We start from the raw sequence: 27,846 nt of genomic DNA, 5'->3' as shown, positions 1-27,846 counted from the left end.
CAGGGTAACAGTTGACCTGTCCTTCCATGTGTTTGTGACAAAACCATTAGAAGTGCACATGCTCACCTTTACAATTACACCCGTGGACAGTTATGCATATGCATATGCCCATGAATAACTTACGTGGTGCAATTAACGCTGCTACTGACAATACATTTATTAAGAAAATGGGAATGTTTTCTCCTCCCAGTGAGCAGAAAAATAGAAAAGTATCTTCACAACTAATTATAGTCAGCTGACAGTAAAGAGAACTTTCTTTTGAGAATCTTATTTTTGAATGGTCTGACGATACAGCAATAAAACATTCAATATTCAATACCAGGCTCACTATACAATCCATCTGTTAACAACTCCTATATCACAATACATATGACAGCATTTCACTACAAGTTAAACTGACTGTTAAATAGTATGCATACAGACAGAAACTATCACCAAGTGGTAGCTAAATCCTGACTATCCAGCAGTGGGATAAAACTGGTGATTAAACAGGGTTTGATGCCCTACATGGACACAATGGACACAATGAGTGAGGCTCATGGCTTTGTGTGCCCCACAGTGATATTGCTGGGGAATACTGCATGGCAATGTTGCTAAAAGCTGCATAAACCATGCACTCTGTCACTCAATCACATTTGCTAGACAGCTGGAATAACATCATCTTCCCACTGCACCATGTTTATATGTTTCTGCCAGGTAATATCCCATCTTCACTCACTGAGTATATGTTACTGTATATGAAAACAAGTACTGTATCCATATACAAGTGATGTCATTTTCAAGGATGCTTATCACACTGCAGGATTCTCTTCTGATGACTGATGTTTGCTCTGCTTAGGCTGTTAGTTAATTTCTAGCAAATAGACATGGTCACAACAGATACCCATAGTTACCAGTGGTTCTAACATCATCTGGTGTACATTCAAAACAGCTCCAATTCTCACAAGAGATAATAAATCTGGACATGGACCAAAAGTCAATCCCATTTGAAACATGAAAGTAATTGATTTAACATTATTGTGAAGCCTGGGAAGGCTTAGTTCTATTGTGAATCTTCCTGTGTTTCTGCATGTTAGATGATTGTGTAAACCTTTTCCCACATTTATCACACTCATAAGGTTTGATTCCACTATGAATTCTCATGTGACTCTTCTTAGAACTTGACTCTGTAAATTCCTTCCCGCATATATCACACTGATATGGCTTGATTCCACTGTGAGTCCGCATGTGCCTCTGCAGACCCCCGGATCTTGAAAACTTTTTTCCACATTCAACACACTGGTAAGGTTTCAAACCACTGTGAATCCTCATGTGTGTCTGCAGTTGACCTGATACTGCAAAGGTTTTCCCACATTCACCACACTGATAAGGCTTCAGCCCACTGTGAATCCTCATGTGTCTCTGCAGGCTACCTGACACAGGAAACTCTTTCCCACATTCATCACACCGATATGGTTTGATGCCACTGTGAGACCGCATGTGTGTCTGCAAACTGTATGAGTGTGTAAATCGTTTCTTACACTCAACACATTGATAAGGCTTAACACCACTATGAATCCTCATGTGTGTCTGCAGACTACCTGAGTCTGCAAATTTCTTTCCACAACCAACACACTGATAAGGTTTGATTCCACTGTGAATCCTCATGTGTCTCTCCAGATTACCAAACTCTGTAAATCCTTTCCCACATTCAGCACACTTATGTGGCTTGATTCCACTGTGGTTCCTCATGTGTCTCTGCAGGTTGTACGACTGTGTAAATTGTTTCCCACATTCAACACACTGATAAGACTTAATTCCACCATGGCTCTTCATGTGAGTTTGCAGGTCACTGGACTTTGGAAATTCTTTCCCACATACATCACACTGATAGGGCTTTGAGTCACCATGACTTCTCATGTGTGTCTGAAGGGCACAAGATCCTGTAAATTCTTCTCCACATTCACCACACTGATACGGCTTGATTCCATTATGTTTGACACTTCCTGTGTCCAGCGAGTCAGTAACAGTATGTTTCCTGAGATCATCTGTTTCCTTCAATTCTGTCTCACAAATTTCAGGATTCTGACTCTGTTGTAATTCCATTATTTACCTACAGATGTTATGATGTTCACTGAAAACATAAAAGAGTTGAGAATACAAATGGATGTTTGGAAAGTTATCTATGCCACCAACTTGATTTTAAAAAATGAATACATTCTTTACTGTGATCCCAATCAACACAGACATTTCAAAACAAGAGTCATCAGAAGTTGGTATATCCCCCCAGCCCCCATGTATTTGAAAGAACATCTGACAGTTCCTTGATGTATTTTAGACTATGTTCAAATCATTTCCATGAAAATCATGAAAAATATAAATGCCAAATATGGGTAAAAGCAAAATGTACCACTTCAAGTTCTGCTAAAAGACATCAAATGGTTTTCAAGTTATGCTCAGGAAATAGAGCCCATCTGTCCTAAATGTTTCCATGGTAATAAATCACTAAAACCTGTAAATAGTAAAAGGCACCACTTTAGGTTCTGATTGAAAAATCTACCAAGTTTTGCAGAAAAACATTTGATGTTTTGGCAGTTATGCTCCGCAAATGAAGCCCTCCCCTCCCATTTGACCAAGACAAAAATGACAAAAATCTGTACATAGCAAAAGGCACAACCTTAGATTCATCATTATATGCCATGGGGTTGAAAGAATACATATACTTACATAGATTGACTTGATAATAGTGCTGGGGGCCATTTCACAAAGCAATTGTAGTGATATGACTATCGGAAGTCTATGTCTAAGTATGGGAGTTATAATCACCATAGCACTATGGTTGCTTTGTGAAATGGGGTCCAGTGTGTTCGCTATTTTCACTGAACCCAGCATGTAAAAAATGTGGTAAAATGCATACAAGTCGGAATTTGCATCATCCTGTTTACAACCCATGCTTGCCATAAAAGGTGACTATGCTTGTCGTAAGAGGCGACTAACGGGATTGGGTGGTCAGACTAGCTGACTTGGTTGACACATGTCATCGGTTCCCAATTGCGCAGATCGATGCTCATGTTGTTGATCACTGGATTGTCTGGTCCAGACTCGATTATTTACAGACCGTTGCCATATAGCTGGAATATTGCTAAGTGCAACGTAAAACTAAACTCACTCACGCGCCCATCCTGTTTAAAAACTACAGATGCTGACAGCATTCCATCAATATAGTTATTTATTTATGTGTATGGTGTATATGCTGACTGCAAGAATTTTTAACACATACATCACAGTCAACTTGGTTGACACGTCATCATATGCCAACTGCGCAGATCAATGCCCATGTCGTTTGTGATTAAATAGGAAGATGTCTCAAGTAGGTTGTCAACTGTAAAAGGTGTACATAATAAAGTCCTCCTAGCTCACAGAGTTGTGTAATATTCAATGTCCACAGTAGACAACTACAGGATAAATTGAAACATGTACACATTCTACATCACACAGAGTGGAGTGTAGTACTTAAAGTGTCAGCTGGAATACTGCTAAAGGTATACTCACTCACTGAAACACTATATTGTTATGTATTGTACCAAAAATAGCAAGTATGCCTTCTCAAAGGCTGTTGTTCAAAGCAAATCTGAGCACTGTATCTTGCATTATGCCCTGTATTGTGCCCATAGAAGACTTTGTTGTCATGGTTGGAAACAAGTCAGTGAGAAAGGTGTATCTTCTGGTGTCTTGTTGTATGATTACTGAATATGAAATAATCATGATTCAGAGTCAGAGGAACATTACATTCCCTATATATGACAAGTCATGTAACATTAACAAAACACAACTTTCCCTGTTGTAACTGAGTATGCTCTTTCTACCAAGATGTGAATGAACATCACAGGATTCCCACTAAGATGTATGGTCAAGCGTACGAAATACAAGGTTTCTATGTAGAATGATGTTAGATGGAATTCTATTTTCCTCCTTATATGCTCCTGTAAGGTTATTTTCCAGGATAACTGTTGACCTGTCTTTCCATTAGTTTGTGATGAAAGCTACTACAAGTGCAGGGCATGCTTACCTTTACAATTACACTTGTATCACCACTATTGCAGGGAGACTGACAAACACATGCTCATGAATAGTTGATATGGTACTATTAACACTGCTATTCACAAACATTTATTAAGATGACAGGAATGTTCTCTACTCCTGGTGATACACAGAAAAAATAGAGAAGTTTCATCCACAGCAAAATGCAGTCTACTGAGAGTAAAGAGAACTTTCTTTTGAGAATCTTGGCTTTTTAATGGTACGACGATATTACAATACAGAATTCTCTGTTCAATACCAGACTCACAATACAATACATCAGTTAACAATTCCTATATCACAATACATATGACAGCAGGTCACTAAGTTATATCGAGTTTAAAAGTGTGTGCATAAAGGTAGAAACTGTCACAAAGTATTAGAATATTTTGAATTTCCAGTGGTGGAGAAAAACTGGTGGTTAAAGCATTTGCATATCACGCCAAAGACCTGGGTTTGATACCTCACATGGGCGACATAAGTGAAGCCCATGTCCTCATGTGCTGCACCATGATAGTGCTGAAATGTTGTTAAGATGAGCATAAGCCGTGCAGTCACTCACATTTTCACTCACAGCTGGAATAACATTATCTTCACTAGGTTTCTACCAGATCATCTTCGCTTTCTGAGATTTAAAAAGAAATTATTCACTTGCAGAAAGGGGGCATATGTCAATGTATGTGAATACCTATATTGTATTTGGTTGCAAATCATATACTGCTTTCATTGATGCTTGTCACATCGCAACCTTTTATTCTGATGACAGTCATCCATCAGGATGTCATATGTTTGCACGGTTACGGCTGCTGGTTAGTCTTTAACTAATAAACATGATCTCAACACGTACACAAGGAAACAAATGTGTCTAAAATCATCTCAGTTGAATTCCACACATTCCCATTTCTCACAAGAGATGATAAATCTGGACATGGACCAAATTCAATCACATTTCAAAGATGAATCCAATTAATCACACATTGTTAAGAAGACTGGAAAGGCTTGGCTCTATTGTGAATCTTCCTGTGTTTATGCATGTTAGATGAATGTGAAAACCTTTTCCCACATTTATCACACTCATAAGGTTTGATTCCACTATGAATTCTCATGTGACTCTTCTTAGAACTTGACTCTGTAAATTCTTTCCCACATATATCACACTGATATGGCTTGATTCCACTATGAATCTGCATGTGCCTGTGCAGAACTCCGGATCTTGAAAACTTTTTTCCACATTCAACACACTGGAAAGGTTTCAAACCACTGTGAATCCTCATGTGTGTCTGCAGTTGACCTGATACTGCAAAGGTTTTCCCACATTCACCACACTGATAAGGCTTCAGTCCACTGTGAATCCTCAGGTGTCTCTGCAGGCTACTCGAAATAGGAAAACATTTCCCACACTCATCACACCGATATGGTTTGATGCCACTGTGAGACCGCATGTGTGTCTGCAAACTGTATGATTGTGTAAATCGTTTCTTACATTCAACACATTGGTAAGGTTTGACACCACTATGAATCCTCATGTGTGTCTGCAGGCTACCTGAGTCTGCAAATTTCTTTCCACATCCAACACACTGATAAGGTTTGATTCCACTGTGAATCCTCATGTGTCTCTCTAGATTACCAAATTCTGTAAATTCCTTCCCACATTCAGCACACTTATGTGGCTTCATTCTACTGTGATTCCTCATGTGTCTCCTCAGGTTGTATGATTGTGTAAATAGTTTCCCACATTCAACACACTGATAAGACTTCATTCCACCATGACACCTCAGGTGATTTTGCAGGTCACTGGACTTTGGAAATTCTTTCCCACACACATCACACTGATAGGGCTTTGATTCACCATGACTTCTCATGTGGGTCTGCAGGCCACAGGATTCTGTAAATTCTTTTCCACATTCACCACACTGATAGGGCTTGAATTCATTATGTTTCCTGACACCACTTGTTCCCATAGGCAAGTCAGTAACAGATTGTTTCCAGAGATCATCTGTTTCCTTCATTTCTGTCTCACAGTTCGTGAGTCTACATGTATCAGCAACAGAGCCAGGATTCTGTTGCTGGCCGTGTACTTCCATTATTACTTATGGATGTTATGATGTTCACTGAAAACACAAAAGAATTAACACTGAATCTTGTTTACAGATTAAACGTATGCTTGGTTGTCTGGTGTGGCTTGCCTTGCCTGTGTTGATCACCTGTAAACAATACACTGCATAGGAATTACTTTGTGTATTAATTTGTGCTATGTGATACTGTGTATTCGACTACAGACATGCGCATACAGCACTAAGATGCCTTTACCCTCAAACACTGATTTGTATGTGAAAGTAAATCAGGGACATACCACTCACTGCTGATAATTTTGATAAAATCAGGTTTGTATTTCACCTATATGGTGTTATGGCCTACTTTAACAAAGTATGACCATGTATGTATTGAAGTATTTTGTTTCACTGTGTTAATGGATCAGAGAATAAATGTTTTCATCCCCATAGCCACTGTCATGTTCTTGTGATATCCACACTCTGTGAGGAGAAGTTTTGTGGTACTAATATGTGGTTAAATGAGGGTGTCCGGGTGTTACACCCTTCTCCCTAGGCACTCTGCCCGATAACTATTGTTCCAGATTATATTGTTACGAAAGAGCCAAACTTTGAGAGCAGGGACATTGATTTATAAGGGAGAATAGACTCTCCATCTAGAGATTTTGTTACCACTAAGGAGTGAGTGAGTGAGTGAGTGAGTGAGTGAGTGAGTGAGTGAGTGAGTGAGTGAGTGAGTGAGTGAGTGAGTGAGTGAGTGAGTTTAGTTTAGAGCCTGACCACCTGATCCCATTAGTCGCCTCTTACGACAAGCATAGTTGCCTTCTATGTCAAGCATGGGTTGCTGAAGGCCTATGCTACCCCGGGACCTTCACGGGCACCACTAAGTATCCATTCCTTGAGTGAAACATGTTAAATAAGGGATTACATGTTCTCAGAAAACTACAGATTCTAATACTTTTGTTGAGTCAGATCTGGAATATGAATCTATACTCAAGAGTCAGACACGTAGAACCATCAATCGAATCCTCTCAGTCACCAATGTTTAATCGCTAATATAACATCTTTCATTTGACCATTTTCTTTCTTTCATTTTGTTCTGGACCATGTATCTAATGGCCTTGTCACTCCATTAAGGATGTCAGCTTGTACAGAATACAATAACATTAAAACAACATTTTCCAGTCATGAATACACTTTATAATATGCCCTGCAAATATTGTTGAGTACTATGTATCAAACACAATGTACCATACTGACATGTAATATACTATTTCTGATATTTAGTTACTCTGTAAATAACTGGTTTTATTTGGAGACAAAGTACATATGATACATAAGTAGTCTCACTTGTTGTTTAAATGCTAACTTCACAGTGACATTTTACAATGCATTCAAGCATTTACTCAACAAAGCCTCAGAAAGAGTACCGTGGTCATCTCTTTTCAAGAGTGAAATTAGCACCGCCAACTTGATACATATAAGAATCTTGAACTTTCTGTTGAAAAGCTACAGTATGATAGTGATGCAGGATTGTAGCAACAATGTAATAGATGTAAGGTATTTCCCTAAAAACTTGAATATGTTCAAAGTAACACTGAACCACTGAAATCACGGTAACAAAAGTGGCATGAAGAAACAATAACAATTACGTGAATTTTCACCATATTTAGCCTCACTATTCTTTCTCAGCTGCCAAGGCAGATTACCAATATATTAGTCATAAACGCTCTGACATTTCCAGAGATGGTTTTCATGTAGGATTCCTTTGGAAAACAAAAGCCATCTCCTCACTGGTTGATGCAACACTTCTTCAGTGAGGACATAAGGTGTTTTTACTACTTTTACTGCTACACAATATCCATGTAATAAATTGTTCAATAAAGTCAGATGGGTCAAATAAAAAGAAACCAAACTCTAATGAAATGATCAACCGAAAGACACCTATAATCAATTTCAGTTTAAACTTGAAGGATGGCATTCATCAGACTTTGATTAAACACTGATATGCTTGCTGGGAAAGTGTCATTCCACTTTATTCCCCAGGTGACTCTTCAGGCGACATCACAGATTCACTGCACAGAAGCTTTGATCCCATTATGTTTCTTTATGTGTGTTTTCAGACTACCAGAAGATTTGAATGTCTTCCCACATTCAGTACACTTAAAAGGTTTCAGTCCACTATGACTCTTCATATGTCTCCGCAAGTGACACGATTGTGTAAAAGTTTTCCCACATTCCTCACACTGGTAAGGTTTAACACCACTATGAATCCTTGCATGTGACTTTAGGTGAAACGATCGTGTAAATTCTTTCCCACATTCAACACACTGATAAGGCTTTAATCCTCTGTGAATCCTCATGTGTATCTCCAGGCTGTCTGGCTCTGTAAATCCTTTCCTACATTCAACACATTGATGAGGTTTTACTTCAGTGTGAATCATGATGTGTCTCCTCAGGTGACATGATTGTACAAACGTCTTGCCACATTCAGCACACTGGAAAGGTTTCACTCCACTGTGAGTCCTCTCATGGGACTTTAGATGAAATGATCGAGAAAATTCTCTCCCACATTCAACACACTTATACGGTTTGATACCACTGTGAATCCTCATGTGTTTCTCTAGGTTACCTGACTCTGTAAATCCCTTCCCACATTCTCCACACTGATAAGGCTTGAATCCAGTGTGAATCCGTATGTGTTTCTGAAGATTACCTGATTCAGAAAATCCTTTCCCACATTCAATGCACTGATAAGGCTGGATTCCACTGTGAGTCCTCATGTGTCTCTGCAAGTTACTTGATTCTGAAAATTGTTTTCCACATACAACACACTCATAAGGCTTGGTTCCATTGTGAATCTTCATGTGTCTCTGAAGATAACGTGGTCGTGTGAATTCTTTCCCACATTCAACACACTGGCAAGACTCAATTCTACTGTGTTTCTTGACATCACATTTTTTCAATTGGTCAGAATGAGATGGTTTCTTTACAGCAACAGTAGGTGGTTCCAGCATGTCAGTAACAGATTGTTTTTTGACATCTTCTGTTTCCAGCATGTCAGTAACAGATTGTTTTTTGACATCTTCTGTTTCCAGCATGTCAGTAACAGATTGTTTTTTGACATCTTCTGTATCCAGCATGTCAGTAACAGATTGTTTTTTGACAGCTTCTGTTTCACCCAGTACTCTCTCACAGTCCTTGATAAGACTAGTTTCAGTAACAGAAGCAGGATTCTGTGCCTGGATCATTATTTCCATAATGAGCTTGTGGATGATAAGGTGTTCGCTGAAAACATAAAAGAGCTGTCACTTTCCAGTATTGTGTCAAGGCACTTCCACCAACAACATAACAGCCATAGTCTTCCTTAAGTAATGAAGATGGTGACATGTATGCCAATACTGGTGGAGCACAATCAATCCATTTCAGAAATAAGGAATATTAACTACAGCAATGGCAAAATTTGCACAGACACATTCATATTGTGTGAAATAAATATACTACCGACAGAAAATAAGGAAACCAAGAAATTGAATGTAGATGACTTTGACTGTGACAGGGTCCGTTATCGTGGCGTATCTCCCAAACGCAACATCCAATGACAATGGAATTTCGCATAATGCATGCCCAGCACGTCCTACACGGGCATACAGAAGTTAACTCCTGTAAATGTACTGGAGAAGTCGCAATCACTAATGCAATAGAGATTGACACTTACTGACAGAAATGCCTCCGAGGCAGTATTTCGGTGAAGCAACAAATGGAGAATTGTGGGGATGATAGAGGGGGGAACATCATTATGTGAAGTTGCCCGGCAGATGGGTAAATCAAAAAGTGTAATTTCACGCCTGTGGGATAAGTACCGTGAAACGGGTGGGGTAGACCAAAATCAACGACACCACAACAGGATCATCTCATTACGTTAATTGCTCTACGCGATAGGTTTAAATCGGCCCCTGCCATCAATAGAGAATTCTGCACTCACTGGAAGACACATTTCAACCTCAACCGTTAAAAACCGACTCTATCAAGCTCGTCTGAAAGCAAGACGGCCTTTTAAGGGTGTCACCCTTTCAGCTCACCATAAGTGCCAAAGATTGGCATGGGCTAGGCAGCATCAGGGACGGGCTATGCGCCACTGGCATTACACCATGTTCTCTGATGAGTCAAGGTTTTGCCTACGATTCACAGATGGCAGAAAACGTTGTTGGCGTCGGAGCGGGGAGCGATATGCCAGAGCAGCAATTCTTGACCATGATCGATATGGAGGTGTTAGTGTCATGGTGTGGGGTGGGATTACACATGACAGACGATCAGATTGGTCATCATTAACGGAGCCATGACTGGTCAGCGATACGTTGACCAAATATTGCATCCTGTTGTGGCTCCATTGGCTTGAGTTATCGGCCGAAATTTTGTATTCCAAGATGATAATGCCAGACCACATCGGGCCCGAGTTGTCTCCACTTATCTCCGACAAGAAGGTATCCAGACATTGGACTGGCCCTCTAAGTCCCCAGACCTGTCCCCAATTGAACATCTCTGGGACGTTCTTGGTCAACGGGTGTACGCCAGGGACCCATGACCCGCCAACCTGGAACAGCTTGGTGCAGCTCTCCAAGAGGAATGGCTTGCAATACCACGGGCAACCATCCGGAAATTGATTAACAGCATGCCATCAAGGTGCCGTGAATGTGTTGCCCAACATGGTGGACACACAGGATATTGAACTTGACGCCTAAAATTGATTTAGTGGATATTTAAAGCAGTTTCAAATTCGCTATTATTTCATTAGTTCACTTATTTCTTGTCGGTAGTATATGATGGTTAAAAGCAAACAGAGAATCAGCGCCAATAGACTACTAGCCAGTATGTGCATGTATTATAAATGAAAGAATTTAATCTGCATCTGGTATTAACAACAACATTGTTCACAAGTATGTAGAGCTGCTTTCGTTACAAATTTTTATCCAACAGATAACAATGTCAATTTTCAAAAGTTCATGACAAATTGTAAATGACAGCAAAGGCTCATTTAGTATACCAAACTACGATATACACTTGAAAAGACTTTATATTTGAGGTAATATTTTCAGCGAACTAAGATGTACACTATTCCATTCACAGCCAGCTCTGAAGTCCATGCAAACACCCCAATAACGTGCTCTATTTTTACCCATATGTAAACTGGACATGGTCAATTTAAAAATACCAAACTTACAGACAAATGTGTGAGTGCTGTACATTTAATGGATGGAAAACTGGCTGAAACTTGTCCTGATGGGGAACATGTGGGTATAGGGTACCCTACCCTGATACCCGTTATGTTAATTCCTGACATCAAATGTGTGAGTGCTGTACATTTAATGGATGGAAAACTGGCTGAAACTTGTCCTGATGGGGAACATGTGAGTATAGAGTACCCTACCCTGATACCCGTTATGTTAATTCCTGACATCAAATGTGTGAGTGCTGTACATTTAATGGATGGAAAACTGGCTGAAACTTGTCCTGATGGGGAACATGTGAGTACAGAGTACCCTACCCTGATACCCGTTATGTTAATTCCTGACATCAAATGTGTGAGTGCTGTACATTTAATGGATGGAAAACTGGCTGAAACTTGTCCTGATGGGGAACATGTGAGTACAGAGTACCCTACCCTGATACCCATTATGTTAATTCCTGACATCAAATGTGTGAGAAATGGCAACATATTCATTCTTGGAGGCAGTCTCAACTCCCCAGGGAGTATGTAACTCTTGCTGCCACTTGGCATACCGAGTTGATTGAGGCTCTCTCACCTTAAAAAGGTACCTATTAACAGTTGGGTGGACTGGGACACATAGTCACAGTACTTTGTCCAAGTTTACTGCACGTTGCTGTACCACAACTAGGTGTTTGCACGCATTCATGTGGCCACCATCTGGTCATCTACCAACAGATTTGTGGGTTCTTTTAAGTGCACAGGGTGGTGTACTGTACACTAGGGGTTGTGACAACACAAAAATAGTGTGCACACAAAGTTAACTCGAAGGTTTTTACACCCAATCACAGGTGGGCTCGATCCCGACACATCAGTCTCGCTGGATCACTAGCCTGGCGCTTTAGCCAGCTTGCCCACCATGCCCCCTCAAAACTAAGTGTACTTAGACTGCTTTTGGAGGTTTACACTGGGTGCAACAATTCATGTGATATTGCATTTACATAAGTTTGAAAAGTGGTCAAAGTGTCATGGTGACCTTGAAGACGATTCAAGGCCACACAAACTGGCTGGTATCTGTGTATTACTCTAATGTAAAACAGTGCGTGAGATATCGCATGCAAGTAACTGCGCTAACAATAATTGTGATATATGTACAGACAGTGCTGAATACAAAGTCCCTTGTCCCGCAGCGCAACTGGTAATCTGTCCAGCTGCTAAGCTCTCAGCATGTGAATACTTCTTGATCATATTATCTTGCTTTTTGATTTATTCATGGCTGTTTAAGTTTGATGTAAATTCAACTGCCCCATGGAGTACAGAGGAATCACATACCCACCCACTGCTTCCCTCCCTTGGTACCTAAGAATCATATTTTCAAGATAAATACTGACACTGATACTGATACTTACATCTCATGTGATCCCTCTGTAGTCCATAGGTCAGTGGAATTAACAGCAAACTTCAAGTTACAGGTAAGTCTTGTTCAATTTTTAAATTAGTTTTTCCCTACCCTCTGTGTGTGTGATGAAGTAAAACCATATCCATAAAACAAATTAGAGTTAGCTGACAAATTAAAATGTATGGTGACAACCAGAACACAGGATTACAGCAATGATGAATTCTACTTATTTGCAGGAATTCTGGAGGATGAGTTTATTTTAACACTGCTTCTAGCAACAATCCAGCAATCCCACAACAGGGGGACACCAGAAATGGGCTTCAAACATAAAACCCATGTGAGGAATTGAACACAGGTCTTCAGCATGACAAGTCAGAGCTTACACCAATAGGCTGCCCCACAACCCATGCAGGAATTATGGTGAATGTAGGATGCTTAAAAAGCAAAGTAAAAGCAAGAACAGATTGTGAACAGGTAAACTGCCCTGATGATAAAACAACAGTTTTCCATGGCATTTAGCCATCATATTCATATGCAGTTGTGTAAACAGTTTACACAAGGTCATCAACTTGGTGATGCCTCCTTACTCACTTGGAAATGTACAAGCTTTCCCCATCTTGACTGTTGTATAGTCTCTAGCTGATAAACATTAACACAAGATGCAACCATGGTTATAAATCTTTCAACAAGATCAGCTGAGTGCAATTCAGATAAAGCTAATTATGGTCAGAGACATCAGTCTGGACTGGACCAAACATCAACTTGATTTCCACTTTGAAGCATGACTTAAGGAAGGTTGCTCAGAAGGTTTCTCTTTCTTGTGACTCTTCATGTGTCTCTGCAGGTGACATGATTGTGTAAATTCTTTCCCACATTCAGCACACTGATAAGGTTTGATTCCACTGTGTTTCCACATGTGTGTCCTAAGCTTACTTGACTCCGCAAATCCTTTTCCACATTCAACACACTGATGAGGTTTGATTCCACTGTGAATTCTTATGTGCCTCTGCAGATTACCTGACTCTGAAAATTCTTTCCCACATTCCACACACTGATAAGGTTTGACTCCACTGTGAACTCTCATGTGTCTATGTAAGTTAAGAGACTGAGTGAATTCTTTTCCACATTCACCACACTGATAAGGTTTGATTCCACTGTGAGTGTGAATACTCATGTGTTTTTGTAGGTTACCAGATTCAGTAAATCCTTTCCCACACTGAACACACTCAAAAGGTTTGACTCCACTGTGTATTCTCATGTGTCTCTGCAAGTTACCTGCAATCTTTTTCCCACAGACAATACACTCATAAGGCTTTGTTCCACTATGAGTCTTTATGTGTCTCTGAAGAGAGCGTGATTGTGTAAATTCTTTCCCACATTCAACACACTTGTAAGCCTCGTTTCCACTGTGATTCTTGTCATCACCTGCATTCAGCATGCCAGAAACATACTGTTTCCTGACATCATCTCTTTCTCCCAGTACTCTCTCACAGTCCATGACAAGGCTAGTTTCAGTAACCGAAACAGGAATCTGTGGTTTGCTCTGTATTTCCATGACAAGGCTAGTTTCAGTAACCGAAACAGGAATCTGTGGTTTGCTCTGTATTTCCATTATAAGTGTGTAGATGTTAAGGTGTTCACTGAAAACATAAAAGAGTTGTCACTTTCTAGTACTGTGCTAATGCATTTCCGAAAGAGGTCTCCACAAGAATACCACCAATAAAAACTTAAGTCATCATGGCTTGAAGTGGAATTTCAACATAATAATGACGTCAAATTTGCCATCTGTGAAGATCCAGGTTAGATTTGATGTTCTGTAACCCCATGGTTGTCGAAAAAAGGCAACTTTTGACACATGGTTGACATGTGGTAGTGTATCCAAATTGTGTAGAATGATGCTCATGATGTTGAACACTGAACTGTCTGCTCCAGACCAGACAAAAGGTACAATATTACATGACGGTTATTTAAACAATTTTTCTTTGATCGATCATAAAAAGTCACATCCCTAAATTCGAGATATTTAATCATTCATCTTTCTCATATGAACCCAAACAGAATATACAGATTTGCTCTCCCATTCGTACCAACATGCTCAGTCTTTAGCAAGTTTTCTGTTTGTTCACCACTGTTGTATACATTAGTTAGCTGCCTGTATGTATGTGATGTTCATGTAAGTACATCCATGTCTATAGTACCAGTCATCTATCTACAAACCTGCATGACAAAGGTGATGGTGTCAACCTTTCCACGGACAATCATCAAGAAACAATCCAGCAGAAATAACCATTTACTTCTCCATTACACAACATCTGAGGTACATTCATACAAGCCCCTTCAAGCAAAACTTTCAAAAAGCATAATAAAGCCCTTCTCAGAAGATGCTTGATCAAGTCTCAAGGTTACAATATTCACCTCAGCAAAGCTTCAAAAATGTTTTGTGGGAGGCATCTGATTTACATTTTTAAACTTTGCATTTTACAGACAAAATGGTGTCTGTTGCATTTCGCTATTTCAATTTTTATCATATGTTCCTGGGTGCTTTCCATGTGGACAAATCACTTTCCTTATCTATGTTAGTGATGGATGATATCACTGATAAAAAAGGTAATGCTCACAATTTTGTGAATGACTGATATTAATATTTGAGAGTATAAGAAGCACCCATTAATAATGTCAGTATCACACAATCAATTCCGCTTTCAACAGATTTTTAACTATTATGGCAAATATAATTACCAATTTCTATCAATAAACCAATGTAGAAAATGATGGTACTCCAACAAAACACCAGATACCTCCAAGCCATATTCTTTACTGTGACGTCACCCTACCCCTAATGTTTACCCAAAACCTAAAGCTTACCCTAACCAAAAGTAACCTTGTGTTCTATCAAAGATGGCAGAAGGTATCTGGTATTCTGTAGCCTTACGAAAAAAATACCACACACAGAACAAATACTACTATGAAACTACATTTCGCACTTTCATGAACAATCCAATGCAGAAAACATAGAAAATGCAGAAATAGCCTTATAGAAATCTAATGCATCGTCATTCAAAGATGTACCATCATGACAACAGCTATAAGATTAGCTCCACTTCTATAATTTTGCACCTCTTTATTAATGTAACACTTGATAGACATTTAATACATCATAACACACTGGTGTATCAGTGAATTGTCCAACAGTAACAAATGACTAATTATGCCCCAAGCACTACCATAAGGTTGCATTATGGAAACATGAGAAAAGATGTTTAGTCAAACTCTAGTCACAAACAATTTCAGTTTCTTAAGTTGCTGGGATGAGTTTTGGAAAATATTAACATGTTTCACAAGCAACTGTGAATTTAATCACAGTGTTGTAGTATATGTTGTGCTTAATATTGTTTCCAATTAGTTTGAAATATCTCCCCAGTAGAGGTAACACATATTCAGAACACATCTCTCCACATTGAATTTCAGCATGCCTAACCTAAACCCCCTCTCCTGTTGCCTGTCTGCTAAAATAGTGTTTGAAGCCTGAGCCCTGAGCAAAATCAAGATCAGGATAATCCAGATTGAAGCAATGTGCACCAATCAAGGAAAATGGGATACAATGGGGTGTCAACCAAATTTGTAAGCTTGACCACACAATCCCTCTACCACCACTTGCAACACTTTTGCATCATGCCACAGAATGCAAAGATGCTTATCTTCCAGAAGACTTGCTGGGAACCAAGCTCAACCAATAATCACAAAAGGTTATAGCAGTACTGTATTTAATGTTAGTACTGCTCACGAAGGTTCATTAAAAACTGTTTTATGTGTTGGCAAGGTGGACTTAACCCTATGAATGATTAAAAAGTTCCTTTCAATGGAAAACCTCACTTCCCCCTAACAATCAAACACCAACCTTGATACAGAAGAGGGTTGATTGTGAAGTGTAATACTGCACACAGCAGTATTCCACCTATATGGCGTCAGTCTGCAAAGAAATGAGTCCGTACAAAACAATCCACTGATCAACAGCATGAGCATCAATCTATCCAACTAAGACATGATGACGTGTGTCCACCAAGTCAGCAAGCCTGGCCACCTGATCCCATCAGTTGTCTTTTACTACCAGCATTGGATGTTGTGGACCAATTCTAACCTAGATCTTCATGGCTGAGATGGGAAGGATTACTCCTGATGAAATCCAGGTAGTTTTCTTTGAATTGGATGCAGAAGGCATCAACAACCACAGACCCATTTCCAAGTTGTGTTAAGTGGTATGGCTTGGAAGTAAATCAGTGGGTTATTGCAACAAGGTATTTTCAAATCCTCAAACTCTATGACACATTCCACATGGGTTCAAACAGATCTTCAAATAAAAAAGAAAGCCATGCAAGGCAAGCAACTTTAAGAAACTAACTTGTCCTGACTAATTTGCCACTTGCCCGGATATTTAAAATATTATGATGTAATTACGAGAAAATAAATCAACAGTTTTTGATATTAATGTTTTGTGGAGTATTTATTGAGAAGTGATAATAACAAAGAAAGATAACTCTACTTAATTATCATTGTGAAATTTAATAGCTACATTTTGAGCAGCTATAAAATCCATGTTTATTTGCAGAAATTGTCTATAAGCCCACAGACAAGTAAGATACCATTATTTCATTGCCCAAAATGAAAACTGACATGTACCAAGCATCAAGCGATGGGATTTATTAACACTTGCTTCTAGTCAGCTTATAAGCAATGTCATAGTAGAGGGACAGCATCACAAGTTCAGAACGACATTCTTGCAGACACTGACAATGATGGCAATGCAATATTATAATTCAACTTTGTATGTAACAAGACTTCTGATTGGTCAGTGCTATAAATTTCCATCATATACAATCACAATTTGAATAGCGACTCATCAAAACCTTTGAATGTATTCCTACACTAATGAGGTAATGCTGTTTTTTCAGCATTATTGAAAAAGCTTGTCCATTCAGTTGTTTCAATACTTTTGACCTCAGTATTGTTCTTAGTATCTTGATGGAAGCATTAGATCAACTGGAATGATACAGAACTGAATCAGAAAACATGTATCAGATAGACATCAATCAGTGTGCACAAATGGAACTTCAAATCCAACCTGACTGAATTAACTGGGAACCCATACAATGCTATCATGCTATAAACACTGAACTTTCATACTGCGATTTCTTCAAAGTCATCTGTGAAACCAAATCACAAAGCCACTTGTCCAAGTGGGCTCTTAGCATGGGAGCCCTTTGGATCATATCATGTTGTTGCTTCTTATTCAGTTTGTTTCATAGACAACTCCAAATCTACTCATGATGATAGCAGAGATGAATCGAAGCTGACCTGTCACTGGGTTCCAGATCACAGATAAAGAAGCATCCATCTTACTAGCTCCATGAAGCTATCTCATGCTTGCTTGTAGATGTTGCACTACTTCTATCATTGGAATGAACACAGCACCAGGCTGAGAGGAGAACCTCTGCCATCTCTTTATTGTGTATGCAAGATCATCTCTGCACCTACAACATGCCACCACAGAGTGAGACCACAGAGAACTGGTGAAAAGCAGTTGTTGCTTGCATATTCATTTGAGGGCAATAGATGCTGCCACAACTTCCATATTGTTTAGTCCCTAGATAATAAAGGCTAAGCCCAGACGCTGTCATGTTTACAAATCCTCAACAAAATCAGCCCTGATCAATTCAAAACAACCTAAAGTCTGATGCGAAATGATCAGTCTGATCAACTTTGTATCAATGTTGGGAAGCATGGTGTTGGGAAGGCTTCTTGTCATTGTGACTCCTCATGTGTCTCTGCAGGTGACATGATTGTGTAAATTCTTTCCCACAATCAACGCATCGATAAGGTTTGATTCCACTGTGTTTCCACATGTGTGTTTTCAGACTAGCTGATACTGTGAATGTTTTCCCACATTCTGCACACTGATATGGTTTGATTCCACTGTGTATGCGCATGTGTATCTGCAGGTGACAAGATTGTGTGAAGGTTTTCTTACATTTAACACACTGATAAGGTTTGACTCCACTGTGAATCCTCATGTGTGACTGCAGGTGGCATGACCGTGTAAATTCTTTTCCACATTCAACACACTCATAAGGTTTGATTCCACTATGAATCCGCATGTGTTTCTCCAGATTGCCTGACTCTGTAAATGATTTCCCACATTCAACACATTGATGAGGTTTGATTCCACTGTGAGTCCGTATGTGCCTCTGCAGATTACCTGACTCTGAAAACTGCTTCCCACATTCCACACACTGATAAGGTTTGATTCCACTATGAACTCTCATGTGCCTGTGTAAGTAAAGTGACTGCGTAAATTCTTTCCCACATTCCCCACACTGATATGGTTTGATTCCAGTGTGAATACTCATGTGTTTCTGAAGGTTGCCAGACTCTGTGAATCCTTTCCCACATTCAACACACTGATAAGGCTGGATTCCACTGTGAATCCTCATATGTCTCTGCAGGTTACCTGATTCTGAAAATCGTTTACCACAGACAATACACTGGTAGGGTTTCATTCCACTGTGAATCTTCGTGTGTCTCTGAAGGTAACGTGATCGTGTAAAGTTTTTACCACATTCAACACACTTATAAGTCTCAGTTCCACTGCCTTTCTTCAAGTCATCTGTTTCCAGCATGTCAGAAACAGTTTGTTTCTCAACATCACCTCTTTCCCCCAGTACTCTCTCACAGTCCATGATTAGGCTTGTTTGAGTAACAGAAACAGGAATCTATAGATGGCTCTGTATTTCCTTAATTAACTTGTGGATGTTAAGGTGTTTGCTGAAAACATAAAAGAGTTGTCACTAGGGGTGTTCTGATTAATTGAAATATTCGAAGATTGGACTCAATGACCAAACGACCGAGGAATTGATCCTGTTTTCTAATAATTGAACACAACAATTTGGGAACACGTTTTTGCAGACCCGTGAAGGTCCAGGGTTGAATAGGTCTTCAGCAACACATGCTTGCCATGAAAGGCGACTATCCTTGCAACTAACTGGATCGGGTGGTCAGGCTCACTGACTTGGTTGACACATGTTATCAATTCCCATGTGTGCAGATCAATGCTCATGTTGTTGATCACTGAATTGGGCCCAGACTCGCTTATTTTACACAGGCTACTGCCATTTAACTGGAATACTGCTGAGTGCTGCATAACACTAAACTCACTCACTCACTTGTCTGCATTAACAATATTTTTTACAAAGTTGGTTTTGTCTGCTATATTTCACAAGAACTACAAGCTTGCTTCAAGTCATGAATGAATTTATCTTAAAGACTCCATGAGATTGATTCGCCAAGACTTTAAACAGGGTGTGAAACATTCATGATTTTATTCCAGCTGTTGAAAAGTATGATCATGATGATGGGTGGAGATGTCATTCACAATTACTTAATTTTAATTCCAGGACAGAGATGAATAGTAGTTTATGGAATCAAAGTTATAGTATAAACGTAACTACAAATGGCATTTAACTTGAAATGTTGCAGTCTTTCAGTTTTACGTTGAAATGACCTTCTGACTACTGTAACATTCTGAATAAACATTTTTGTAACAAAGTCATGATAACAGAAACAACAAAGTATTGTTTAATTGTTCACTGACCTGTATACACAAAAATAGCTTCAGAATAAGCACCACAACTTTTCATGAAGATGTCAGGGTTAGATCAACCTAAATCTAACCATATGCAATTACGTAAAAGAGTACCATGGAATGTTTTAAAAGTTTGTGGTGCTGTATTCTAAAGGTAAGCCGGAATAGCAAAGTTGTGGTGCACATTTAAAACAAAACATAAGACAACTGGTACTCCATTAAATTCCACTCAGTACTCTAAATGTCCTCTTATGGTTTTCCAGTACTCCTGTATTGAATTAATAAGGAGTAATATAACACTCCTGATGTTGAAAAGTTATCTGGAGCCTTGTCAACACAAAACTGTATTAGAAGATGGATGGCTTCAACCTTTCAACAGCTAATTTTCTCTTTATGTCAAGTAATATTTCAACAGATACAACCTTTTCATCTTCATTTCACAACTTTTGAAGACTTTTAACAATATTTCAAAGAATATAAAAAATTCTTGCTCTGATGTTTGAACAAGGTTATAATACTCAAGGCATCAAAAATGCTTCAAATTTTTTATGGAGGACATTTTCAAACCTGATGTATTAGTGACAAAACAATGCCTGTTTTCCAATGGGGTTTATTCAGAAGTCTATTTCACTTTCCTTTGCACATATTTGTGATGGGTGAAACAGATGGGGCAGGATATGCTAAGTAGGGGTGACTATTGAGTGGGAAACAACAATTGCGATAGTGATAGTCTACTGAGATAGTCTATTGGAACCAGCTATCGCAGCACTATTGAAATAGTTTTTCTCCCTCCTTGAATGGTCTCATTTGAAGTCATTTCTCTGTTGAATGTATAGTTTTCTAGAAGCAGATTGTCTCTTACAATAACTGATAAGAAAGTGGAAAGCCATGCCAAGTAAACCATCAAAACAAACGTACCCAAACAGATTAGTATTTTGTGCTGCACATTTGTCAACTCAAGTCAATTACTGAACCATTGATCAGTGGTCACACATACCATCAATTCATCGCTATCGGAGTTTCAAGAATTATCATCCTTTGACGATCCAATGCGTTATAGTCCTAAGGCTCACCGGCTGTGAACACCTGTAGACCTTGTAGAAACTTATCATATTGCAATGCTATGGCATATATTGTGATATGCATTTCAACATATTGCAAGAATTTTTTGAAACACCCAAAACTATTAATAATCGAGTTAATGCCGGATTTATAAAGCAAAACCACAACAAAATCACTATACTTGATTAAGCTTTAATAAAAACTTGTAACTATGACAAAATATAAATGTAAATAATATCTGTCACGAATATTAAAGGGAACAATTTAAGAAAACAGAGATATCTGAGGATTTCTGAATGTTACAAAATTTTCTGAATGCATATGAAAATACTAGTTTTCAATCAGTGTGTAGCAATACATACTGTTTTCATGTCTGAACCAGTTAATACCAGTAAACCGGTTAAATTGCACAGTCTTACTCAATACTAACACCAAAACACTGCCAGTGATAACTACAGTCCTCATCACTTAAAATGCAATCATAAGCACAGTGATAATTAACAAATGTTGCTGCATAGGAGGTCAATAAAAACAAACCATTCAAGGCATTAAGTTATGACAGAATTTACACAGAAACATCCACCTCAATACAAAAACTAAGAAGTAGAAAAGCAATTTATATCCCCCGTTTGGTAAAATCAGATCTTGGTTCTCTTAAAATCTGAATGGTGCTGAACAAAGGTGATTGATGACAGGGAAATGTACCAGAGAAGTTGAGAAACTATGAACTATGTGGAAGAAACAACATTATACCAGTAAGAATATTTTCACAACACTCTCAACAGTAATAACACTGGCTGATAATGATTCTTCTGATAACAGATCATAAGCAAGGGCATGTTCAAGTTCTTTCACCATATCCAATCCGAGTGACTTGTTTTCAGGTACATCAAGATGCAAAAGCTGTGCACAAGCAGATTGACTGCATTATCATCCAAAATAAAAGCTGTCTGTAGCCCCACCAACCATCAGTGAGAAGTAACTTACTGCAGGTACTGTTTTTCTTTAAAAAACTAAAATATGCAGTGTGGAATTTATTCTTCAGATCATGCACATTGTTCTGATTAAGCCTGGTACTCCCAGTTGTGGACTGAGATGTTGTCTCCACACTTTCTGCAGTTGTCAGAAACTGACTTGTTCTAAATATTCTCTTGTATAAACTTCCAAACGTTAGTTAAAAAGTCAGTATTTCCAACATAGAAGAACATTAATTCTGATCTGTTCATCAGTCTAAGTCCAGCAGCCATGAATTCTTAATTAAATGTGATAGAATATTCTCTCCCTGGATGGATCTATCAGTCTTGTCAGATATAACAATCCCTTTTGAAGAAGCATGATATCATTTGCTTTTCTTTTGATTGTCCTTTTCAAATGACAGTAGGCACCATGATTATTTTGTCTGTTAAATGAATAACACAGTATATTACTCAGTACAGTTCACTCTTAAGTGTTAATAACACACCCCTCCGTGGGATTAAATGTTTTCAAGCAAAGGGTTTACTCAGCAAGATGATAACTATGCATTTTAAAAAAGTGAACTAAACCAACATATTCTAACACATACGAAAGAACAATGAACAATCTTGTTTCATATACATATGTGACATTTGTGAAAACATTTTAACAGACATGATGATTAACCAGTTTCCTGTATTTCCTGTTCTGAAAGATAATGTATCATTCATCAAGGTTATGATCATGGATATATGGTATTTTCTAGTCCTCATGTACAAATTAGGTTTCCACATATTTTCTCTTAAATCAACAATAAATAAAACCATTAATGATCAAGGTATTATATTTATGATAACTACTCTAAGTCATATAAGATTCATTTCACAGCATCAAATATGCTGAAAGGGTTTTTGTCAGAACAAGTACACAGAAACATACCTAGCCAAAATCACAATACAGAAATATACCATAGGACAAGTCTATTCCAAATTAAGATTTTTCCTTGATTGGAGCTGTCAAACTGTTATACAAAGTTCACTGGTCTCAAGTGTACGTCAACCCATGGGCTCAAGGGACCAGCAAACACGTATTTTCTCACAGAACACATCAATGTTAAGTTTGAACAATAACTTTGAAGCATGGGTATTGGATCGTACACTTCAGCAGTCTAAGTAAACTTATCCTCAGTATTTTTCGTTACACTCCACTACTGAGTCTTAACAAAACCTTAAGGGAGGTTGCGTCAGGTAACCTTTAGTTTGAGATTGACCAATCAGAACACAGCTTACCAAATTGCCAAAGTGGACATTTGCACATACCTTTTGAAGTTTTTATCTCGAAAAGGTTCGTACCCGAACGATTCCAAATGCTATTTAGCGTACGCTTGTTTCTGGGTGATGCACATGGCGAATGTACAACTATGACAATGGTGAGGAAACAGTCACTGAAAATGGTGTTTTTGGCAATGTTCAAGGATGTCATTTTGCGGAAATATTAGCTAATGGTAACCATGTCAACATAAACCCCAACACGCATATACTGCAGGTCAAATAATTGTGTTATATGCAGATTGTTGTTTGTGTTGAGATCGGTGTCAGTGACCTGAATATATTGAAAGTCCCTCCGATCCCTAAATAGTAGCCGTTGTCTGATTGGTTAAATCTATTTTACCGTCTCGCATTTGATTGGATGGTCATTGGTCTCTCAAAAGTTACCTGACGCAACCTTCTACTAGGTTTTGTTAGAGTAAGTGGTGGAGTGTAATGAAATACACTGATACTAAGTTTACTTAGACTGTACACTTCAGCCAACCAATGTCAATCAAACAAAAATTCGAATCTTGCTTTTTTTCCCCACAGGTATTGTCTCAGTAAAGTCATTGTGGTGTAATTCCCCTTCTTAATATTCACAAGGACTACATTTGAATGTTTTGTCAAAATTTATTTATTAGAATGCCAGGCAAATCTTTATGTAGCCATCACTAGATTTTGCAGACACAAGAAAACAGATTTTGAGTTATCTCCCTTCCATCGATTTGCATTTGCAAAACATCAATAATTTCCAAGCATCATGTGTGATTCAACGTCATTCAAGATTAAAAAGTACTACCATAAAGTACTGAATGAGTTGCTCTTAACAGCGGGGTACACTGAAACATATTTTGCTTGTGAAAGGGGTACATTGAAAATAATAGAAGAAAGCTCAGCCAGCAACATTTATGTGCAAGGTGAAAGAAGATGCATTTGATTGCAATACATCAGAAACGAACACACACAATAACAAACATTTCATGATGCACAGCAATCAACTGCATTCAGCTTGGGGTTGAGGAATGGGAACTTCGGCTGTTCAAGGTATTGGTACATCACGAAATGTTCACTTAGTTTAGGATATATTTCTATGTTCAGACCTGGGGTACACCTTGTACCTGCTGAGAATGACCCATTCACCATCAATAGTGATTGCTGAGGCTATTTGCCCTTGGGATTACTGGGCTGATTACTTCACAGACAATTTCTATGAAACTACAAGAAGCATCATTGGAAGAAATTTTGAATAAATTAAAGAGAGGAAGGATTCCAAACATAAGCACAGATACATAGATTTAATGAACATTTTTCATGATAAGAAAGACATCAGTGTGACATTGTGTCAGTGCAGCGACACTGTCTTATCAATATCATGGAAATGGATAGGGCTTGGAATTCGACAGAAATATTGAAATATCGTGAATGCAATTTCCAAGTTGACATGAAATAGCATTAGGCCAAGCCGTGAACACCAAATATATTTTCCGAATCTGTTGTCGTTACTGGCAATCAATAGCGGTGTCCATATGTTTACGGAAGTGACGTCACAAACCACGCTCACTCATACATGGGTAGGCAGAAAGCCGCAATGGCTGATGATAACGATGGCAACCGGTGTAGCGTGAAAGGCAAAGAATGGTCGGATTATATACTTAAGATTTTATTTCTATCTGATAGACACCCCAGGTCAGCTCACCCTCGAATCTATGAAAGCCTTCAAGTCACTAAAAGCATATGAATATGTGGAAAGTGGACACCTTTTTCCGATACAGTATCACAATGTCGATGGTAAATCACCTCTGTGTTTGCTGGATGTCTGCTAAGAGAAAATTATGTTTGTGAGATGACTGTTCAAGTTACATACTGGATTGTTAGGAATAAAGAATATATTGCTGATGTCTACCACAAGTGTGTCTGGAAAGTTTTAAAACCACCCTGTTGATGAGATTAGCATAGATCAAGGCTGCTTTTGTATGTGTTATTTGTAAGTAGGAATTAATGTGATGACATGATAACTCAATGCCATTTAAAGACTTAGCTTAGATCAAAGCTACTTCTTTATCTGTTTTCGTAAGAAGGCAAAGCTGTGATGAAATGGTCACTCAATGCCATTTAAAGACTTTTGAACTGTAGATGCATGTGTTGTTATAGTTGACAAGGAAGGTTTGGAGTGGTGTTTATGTAACATGTATGACTGGCAGGTGAGGCAGATTAGTCACCTTTCCTGATTATATCATTGACTCTGTGACAACATGTAAGCAAGGAAACAGGATGTGAGGGATTGTTTGTTTAAAATTTGCATTGTTTGAAAGAAATGCGAGACAAGCACTTGGGAGTTTTTGCATCACATTTTTGCTTAAAAAACGAAGACTTGCAGTATTGGGCCAGCGTACTGAAGTATGAAATCTGGATATTGTGAATATGATACTTTGCACAAATGTTTTAGAAAGATAAAGGTTGTGTACTTGTCTAATTACACAACACACCAAAAGAAAAAGAAATACAGACCGGGAAGAGTTGTTACGTATGAAAAGTCAACGATCAAATGTATGCAGTTTGTGTGGTTCTCTCGTGTTTATGTTTAACTTCTGCCTACCGGAAGTACTCGGGCGCACCACGTGATCAAAACACTGACGTCACCGTGGTCTGTCCTATTAGAGCGTCGTCTTTGTCTTTGAATAACCCAGTGAGGACTCGATTTGTTTCTCGCAGTCACAATTTTGGAACTATTCGAGAGATGAATGAATCAACACTTACATTTGTATTCACATGCGGTGTCTTCGTCAACTGAATACATTCGATAGGAAACAAGTCCTCCGCAAACGGGTGATGTCTGCTCTCTCCCACGCAGAGATCCCATAGAACATTTCTACACCACTGCGCCTGACCGATGCTTCCTCGAAATAGCTGGACTGGGTTACTGCCTACATACTTTAAGAAGTTGAAAGCCGCTAGCTTGCGGCGCGTAACTACTGTGGAGCTAGTTTTATACCATAAACTGGTTCCTGGTTCCCTTTACGCGAATTGTTAAGCTGGTTCCTGACTCCCTTTGATTGTGGGTGGGGGTGGGGTGTGTGTGTGTGTATTTTTAGTGTTTACAAAACTAACTTTCCCAATCAAATCACATTCCGTGGATAGATCGCCATAAGTTTTAGAATTAACCGGTAGCTATCACTGCACTCAAATACTGGTTTTCACCCAATTTGTGGATTATTTATCCCAGCCTGGTTCCCTGGGTCTGTTAGCTTAACTATATTTCGGAACGCTAGTGCAGGCGCAATAGACCCAGGGAACCTAGCTGTGATTACCCCAGTTCTTTCGTCACTTCAGCCGCACAGTATACAAAATTGAGGGATCACCCTTCCAAAGTAGTGTGTTTCGCTTGTTAGTGATCGTAGCTTTTCATTCGTATCTGAGGCAATGCACGATGGCATCCACTAGGTCAAACCTGTCGATATTATAACCTCAGTTCTGCAGACTCGTGAAGGTCCCGGGGTAGAATAGGCCTTCAGCAACCCATGGCTGCCATAAGAGTAGACGCTACTTGTTGTAAGAGGCGACTAACGGGGTCGGGTGGTCAGGCTTGACGACTTGGTTGACACGTCATCGGTTCCACGGGCCATTACGCAGATCGATGCTCATGTTGTTGGTCACTGGATTGTCTGGCCCAGACTCGATTATTTACAGACCGCCCCCGTCTAACCGGAATATTGCTGAGTGCGGCGTAAAACTGAACTCACTCAGTTTTGCTGCCGCAGAGGGATCCCCAAATGAAATGGGCTTCCATGGTTATTTTTCCAGGGCAACACCCCCAACAGTCACTCGATACCGCTAATTTCCCAGTAAAACCGTGTATTGCAAGTAAAAGAATAACCTATTTCATTTGAGAGGTTGTAGAACGAAAGCGGAATATCTAGCGATTACGTAAAGGTTATGTTTTTGCGCCGATCGAGTGTTTTTAAGTGAAATACATTGTCTTCTCCGAGAGGCGATGATTTTCGTAGGCAGCTTTTGGCTAGTTAAGATACGTAGCGCTATGTATCTTAGCTATCCCGGCTTACGTCCTACGCCAACTCCTGCTTCGATTCTTTTCAAAATTCTGTAAACTGATGCCCTACCAAGACCTGACAACTTCACAAGTTTCTTAACTGATCGTACGCCGGATTCAT

The 27,846-nt window shown here is 39.0% G+C and overlaps 3 protein-coding genes across 3 annotated transcripts; all 3 read right to left on the bottom strand.

Moving 5' to 3' along the window:
* Positions 1–960: 960 nt before the first annotated feature.
* On the bottom strand, positions 961–2,107 carry LOC137294739 (zinc finger protein ZFP2-like). The gene has a single exon (XM_067825833.1). The coding sequence runs from the start codon at positions 2,083–2,085 to the stop codon at positions 1,015–1,017; it is 1,071 nt and encodes a 356-aa protein (XP_067681934.1). The 5' UTR covers positions 2,086–2,107; the 3' UTR covers positions 961–1,014.
* A 2,026-nt stretch (positions 2,108–4,133) lies between these two features.
* LOC137294730 (zinc finger protein ZFP2-like) lies at positions 4,134–26,574 on the bottom strand. Its single transcript, XM_067825822.1, has 2 exons — positions 26,435–26,574; positions 4,134–6,170 (listed from the first exon to the last, which is right to left on the bottom strand). Exon 2 carries the CDS (start codon positions 6,141–6,143, stop codon positions 5,040–5,042), a length of 1,104 nt encoding a protein of 367 aa, XP_067681923.1. The 5' UTR covers positions 6,144–6,170; positions 26,435–26,574; the 3' UTR covers positions 4,134–5,039.
* Positions 8,171–19,279, bottom strand: LOC137294745 (zinc finger protein 721-like). Its single transcript, XM_067825845.1, has 3 exons — positions 18,525–19,279; positions 13,632–14,140; positions 8,171–8,977 (listed from the first exon to the last, which is right to left on the bottom strand). Exons 1-3 carry the CDS (start codon positions 19,267–19,269, stop codon positions 8,183–8,185), a joined length of 2,049 nt encoding a protein of 682 aa, XP_067681946.1. The 5' UTR covers positions 19,270–19,279; the 3' UTR covers positions 8,171–8,182.
* Positions 26,575–27,846: the final 1,272 nt, after the last annotated feature.

The sequence above is a fragment of the Haliotis asinina genome, chromosome 1 (genome assembly GCF_037392515.1).
Source record: "Haliotis asinina isolate JCU_RB_2024 chromosome 1, JCU_Hal_asi_v2, whole genome shotgun sequence".
Classification (NCBI taxonomy): Eukaryota; Metazoa; Mollusca; class Gastropoda; order Lepetellida; family Haliotidae; genus Haliotis; species Haliotis asinina.
Note: the sequence above shows the minus strand (reverse complement) of the source record. Positions and strands in the feature narration are given on the sequence as shown.